The sequence below is a fragment of the Juglans regia genome, chromosome 13 (genome assembly GCF_001411555.2).
Source record: "Juglans regia cultivar Chandler chromosome 13, Walnut 2.0, whole genome shotgun sequence".
Classification (NCBI taxonomy): Eukaryota; Viridiplantae; Streptophyta; class Magnoliopsida; order Fagales; family Juglandaceae; genus Juglans; species Juglans regia.
This window is the reverse complement of record NC_049913.1, coordinates 32076738-32083257: the sequence shown is the minus strand read 5'-3', so window position 1 is coordinate 32083257 and position 6520 is coordinate 32076738. Positions and strand designations below refer to the sequence as shown.

Here is a 6520-nt window from a genome sequence, read left to right as displayed (position 1 = left end):
ATATTTGTTTTTTTTCATTAGGTATTAGGTGTTTTTTTATAGAGTGTATGATGTAGAGTGATGAATAATAACTAATGAGAAGAATTTTTTATAAAATATATACAATAAAATGTTTATATAATTGAATTAATTTAAATGATGAATTTTAAAATTTAAATTTTATCAATTAAATCGAAAGGCAACAAAGCTTATAATCGTTTATTTAATTTATTAGTTAAATATATAATGATTGATTTAGACTTTAGATGGTAAAAATCCTTCACCGACAAACCGGACAGCGGCACGTGAGTTTTGTCGGTCCCTCGTCAAAAGATTTTTATTTCAACGTTGAATTGAATTAAGTTCTTAAAATAATAAAATATTATTTTTTAATATTATTATTTTAAAATTTAAAAAAATTAAATTATTTATTATATTTTATATTAAAATTTAAAAAAATTATAATAATAATTTAAAATAAGTGATAACTAGACTGCTACGAATATTTATGTCAAATGTATAAAATTTTACGAATATTTGCTACACATCATCTTACGACACATATTACATATATTTTAATTTTTTATTTAATTTTATTCTTATTAAATTAATCGAATTACTCTATTCATTATCTATATAAAATAAATAAAAAAAATAAAAAATTATGCCTGATATGTGATGTATAGACGATAAATAAAATTTAGATAATGATATCCTTACACTTTTTTTACTACTATTTTATTATTTAATTATTTTTTTCTTTTTATTATTTGAATCTAGACTAAAAAGTCAAGAACATGATATTTTTGCATAATCTTGAAGGGAGTACTAAATTCAATCCATCAACGTAATAAAATGTAATTTAATTTTATAAAAATTAATCTTCTTTTTACTCTTTTGAGTTAATTTAATTTAATTTAATTTATTTTTAATTAAATTAAGTTAATTTATTGAATTCATTTTTTCTTACATTATATAAAAAAGTTATGTTCTAAAATTTTTAATCAGATTCAAATAAAAACAAAAACAAAAAGGCTAAAATATAAACTAATAGTAAATGAGATGTAATGTTTACCCATCAAAATTTTCAATTTTACAGTATAATAATATATACGGATTAATCGAAAAGCTATGATGAGACAACTAGAAAAGTAGGCTTAGATAAGAATGATATCTCTTTCTAATTTCTATCATGCCTCTGCATTGCAATACAATAATATGTGGGCCACCTATAATTGGACGTTCAAATTATTTAATATTTTATTTACTAAAATTGAACTATAAAATAAAATAATACTTTAGTCATCAAAATATTTTATAAATTTAAATTAATATTGATATAATATATTAAATTTTAAAATTATTTTTATTATAAAATATATCTAACATACCGTATGAAATTATATCAATTATAAGTTTTTAATTATTTTTTTGAATTACAAGTCAATTAAAAAAATATTGTTTAAAAGAAATTAAATTGAAAATTAAAAAAATGCACAATAATTTTTTACATCTATGTTTTAAAATGGTGAAAACTTTTGCAAAATAATGATACTATTTTTAAAAAATTGTCATCCATTTATTACCGGTTTACAACTATATTGGGCCAACAAGCCCATGGCAATTTGCAGAGTTGGACCGGTTTGCAAAATCCTTCGATAACGTTAGTTCCTGTTTTGAGATGATTTTAGCTAAATTAAATAAAATATTATTTTTTAAATTGAATAAATTGAGATGGTTGAGTTGCCAAATTATTTCAAAAGATGCAGTTTTGTTTAGCATATATAATCATAGAACAAAAGCAAAAAGAAAAAGAAATCACTACAATGGGATCATCTGGATGTCAAGTGAGGAACAAAAGGCCTTTATTTTCATTCTTCAAAGTAACAGTGTTGGATCTGTCTAGCTATTTGATTCTTGGAGATATATAGGCACGCACTGGATTCTTCATCACAACCAAGAACTCCTCCTTTTCTGAAAGATCAACACCTTCCCCATCCACTGTTTTGAACTCAAAATTCCAGACCAGATTTGAGACAAGATACTGGAGGAGAAGCAATCCTAGTCTGTTCCCAGGACACATCCTTCTCCCAGCACCAAAAGGCATCATCTTGAACGCTGTTACATCAGACACTTCTTCTCCAATGTCTTCACCAGTCAACAATCTCTCCGGCCTAAACTCCATGGGATTCTCCCACACGTTTGGATCTCTCCCGATCAGTGCTGTCACGATGTTCACCGTCGTGTCTTTTGGGATTGTGTAGCCGCCGAGCTCAACATCTTCCATGACCGTGTGTGGAATCAACGAGGTGTTTGGAGGGTGAATTCTCAGACTCTCGAGAACCACAGCTTTCAGATATGGAATCTTGTGCAAATCATCTTCCTCAACTTCTTTCGCTCCTTTTGCCACCACCTCGCTGATTTCTGCAAAAAGTTTGGATTGAATTCGTGGGTGTTTCACTAAATATGCCAAAACCCACTGCAGCATCGTTGTACTTGTGTCGGCTCCTGCATTGATGAACTCCGAGCACAAGCTCAGAATATCTTCTTCTTCCACATTACCTTTCTCTCCGGATATTTTCAGGTCCAGTAAGGAATCTGTGTAAGAAATCAGTTCGAATGCCTTGCCTCTCTCTTGTCTCAACTTCTTCCGGGCTCTGATCAATGGCAAAATCACATCATCTTGGTTCTTCAAGAATTGTTGGTACCTTTTCCAACGGTTTCTGAGAAGCAACTTCCCTAGTCTAGGCCAGGTACCGAACACACTGAACTGCTCGTAAGCGACAAGAAGTTGATATTGTGTTCCTTCAACTTCTTTGATTTGAGTCTCGCTGAGTTCTCCGAAAGCCATGCGAATGAACAAGGAAAACACAGCGTGGTGGATATGATCGAGCAGACGGACGGGCTGATTGAGCTTGGAAGATTCATGGAAGCCCTTGATCAATGAGTCCAAGACACGCTTGCGTTCAACAGAGTAAGATTTCAACGAAGTCGGGTGGAGAACTTCCGAAATGAGATTACGACGGAGGGCTTTCCAGGTTGGGCCAAAGGGGGATGCACCGATATCTTTGCGCTTGTTGCTGAGAACAACGCTAACGGGGACGACTGCAGGACGGCTCGCAAAGGTGGCGCCATGTCGAACAAGGGCTTGGTGGGCAAGGGTGTAGGAGGTGATGAAGATGAGGGGTTCAGAGCCGAGATAGACGGTGAGAATCGGGCCATACTTGTGGGAGAGATCATAGATGAGAGATCTCAAATCAACCATGGATTTGGGAAGCAAATGAAGATTTCCTATGAAAGGCAGAGTTGGGGGTCCCGGCGGGAGATTACCTTGGGAAACATTCTTCTTGGTGGTTTTGGAGGAAGAGAAAAAGCTGAAGAGTGATTTTAGGTAAAAACAGGCAGAGAGAGAGATGAGGATGATGAACCAGACCTCCATGATCGATCAATCTCTAGAGTGCAAGATGGAGCTTAGCCCTGTTCTTAGGACTTAGGAGAAGGTTTTTATAATGCTTTAAACAAGTTTCGACTATACAAAATTCGCATGGATCCCTTATAAAAAGGTGAACTCTACGTCGAAAAAACTTTAAAATAAAAAATCACTTTTTTTAATGGGATCCATCATTTTATAAAGAGTATGTATAAGATTTATACATCTAAAATTTATACGTAGTATTACCCTTCATGTTAATGGCTATTAATGGATTGTATTAAGACACATCAATGATATAGAGACATGTTGCATCAATCTGGCTGTTCCACAAAACTAATATTTCTAAGATCGAGAAATAATATTTACAGTTTTAAATTCTACAAATAATATTTACTCAATCTCCAAATGGCAACACTAAGTTGAATTAAGAATAATCTCTTTAGATCAAACGCCTCTTCTGACAAGTTCGGAGAAGAGAGAACTGAATGCCACGTGGAGCATGCGTATGTATGGGGGCATATGAATGCCTTGCAATATGAACCGAATTAAAGCTCGTGAACACGGTTGACCCACTTTTCCAAAGTTCAACGTCAAAAGCCGCTATCGCGTCGATGCGACGGCTTCGTTAGGTTGCAGAATTCCACCTCCCTACAGGTAGTCTCCAATGTATCTATGTATCGCAAAAGTTTCAAATATTTTAGATTGTGTTTAAATATTGAATTGAATTGAATTGAATTGGTAAAATATTATTAAAATATTATAATTTAGATAAGTTGAGATGAATTTAATAACCGAACGTATAACGAAAAAATAGAGATGAGATGAATTATTATAGTTTAAAACTTTTAATCTATCTCAATTTATCTTATAATTTCTTACATAAAATATAATAAACAATTCAATTTTTTCAAATCATAAAATAATAATAATATTAAAATATAATATTTAAACAATATTTTATTCAACTCATTAGCTAAACCTAACCTATCAATTGTTTTTTTGTGTGTAAATATGGATTTCGCGTTTTAAATAAGTTTGAAAAATAAATTTGTAAATTTCTTTTAAAAGGAATCACTAGTTAGTTTAAAAATAAAAATAAATCATGACTAAAAGTGGCCACTCCTTATAATACGTTTAGATGTTGAGTTGAGTTGAGTTAAATTATAAATAGTATTATTTTGTGGGTTCTATTGAGATGAATTTAAATATTTTAAGTTGAGATGAGTTTAACTGTTTAGGTTTAAATGTATGAAGTAGTTTAAGATAAATTTAACTTTTTTATTATAAGTTGAAAAAATAACAAGTCTCATCAATTATTTGTTTGAGATGAGTTGAGTTTGGTTCAATAACCAAACACAACTAAACAAACTTATTTTGAGCCATCTATGAGCGTGGCCACTATCGAGTAGTCTTGAAAAGAAAATACCTCTTAGTAGATGGCTCTGAGGTGGCCACTGGCTCCGTTTGAATGTTAATGTTATGTTTAGATGTTAAGATCACTTTAATTCATCTTAAACCAATCATCAATGAAACCTATTACTTTTTAAATTTTACATAAAAAGTCAAACACATCCCAATCTACTACATACATTTAAACACATATCTGAAATTATTTACATTCAAACACATTTCAATGAGATTTAAAAAACACTATTATTCACAAATCAACTCAGATTATCTGAGATCACCTTAGCATCCAAATGCAATTTTAAAATATCTCAAATCATTTATAAATAGTAATAAAATAATATAAATAATTTATAATAATAATAAATTATTTGTGAATAATAATGAAATAGTATGAAAAGGTATAAAAATTAGTGTATTCTAGAACACAGCCTTAATTAGAGCCACCTAATTAGGGCCACCCGGAGGTGACCCCATGATGACCAAGTATTAAATTTGAATGAGCCAATTTTTAAGATGTAGGAGTACATTTTTAGAATTCCATCGATAAAATTAGACCTTCAATTTTATTAATTGAACATGTCAAAGAATAGGAAAAGTATATCATTAATCAATTCTATAGATGATTCACCTCAATTCTCTAATTTTTTTTTTTAATATTTATGTATTTTAATATTATAATAAAATATAATATATAGTTTTTTTTTTTGATAGAAAATGAGAATTTCATTCATCAATAGGAAACAAACGATTACAGACACTCATCAAACCATACAGTTTGAGAAATACAGTCTGGAATACTATTCCACCAAACCTCCATACTATCAACCTTACAAGCATTTCTAGCCAATTTATGAGCTACGCTGTTGCCTTCCCGATATACATGAGAAAATAAACATAAAGCAAAGCAACTGGCCAGCTTCTTTATCTCGTAATAAATCACTCCCAACAAAGAGTTAGTCATGCTATCATCATTTAGTGCCTCAATACTTAGCAAGCTGTCACTTTCCACAACCAGATGGGAAACACCCATCGTAACACATTGTTGCATTCCTCTGAAGATGGCTAGAAGCTCTAGACTTTCGGAGCCTTCCAAGGGAATTTCTGCACGGCTAAATGCCATCAAAATTCTGCCATTCTCATCTCACAGCACAGCCCCTACTCCAGCCTTATCCCACTCAGGAAAAGTAGCAGCATCTACATTGAGTTTCAGACTTGCAGCCGAAGGTGGATTCCACTTGTAATGCTTCAGGGTCTCACTTCTTGTCTTTATACTGACTTGAGCATGGCTTCTCAACAGGACATGAACACTCTCAGCAACACTGGCAAGCCCTAACAGAACCTGGTCATTCACAAACTTATTCCTGCGGTACCATAAGCCCCACGCCAAAGCAAAGAACATACACATTTTTCCAGCCATATTTCTTTCACAAAGTTGCATGGCCATCTCCACCAAAGACATCTGCTTATCCATTATTAACTCAGGGAGATAAATCCTCCATAAGTCTTGCATAGCCCCACAGTGAATAACGGCATGAGCAATATTTTCTTCTTCTGATAAACACAGCCTGCAAGTTGCATTCGGTAGGACCTTTCTCTTTACTAAATTCACTGCAGTTGGTAGATTATCTTTGCATGCACGCCATGCAAAAATTTTTAGCTTATTTGGCACTTTCATCTTCCACAAATGCTTCCAAAATT

The 6520-nt window shown here is 32.2% G+C and overlaps 1 protein-coding gene across 1 annotated transcript; it reads right to left on the bottom strand.

Moving 5' to 3' along the window:
* Window positions 1-1885: 1885 nt before the first annotated feature.
* Window positions 1886-3418, bottom strand: LOC109021272 (cytochrome P450 89A2-like). Its single transcript, XM_035684384.1, has one exon. The coding sequence runs from the start codon at window positions 3416-3418 to the stop codon at window positions 1886-1888; it is 1533 nt and encodes a 510-aa protein (XP_035540277.1).
* Between the last annotated feature and the right edge of the window lie 3102 nt (window positions 3419-6520).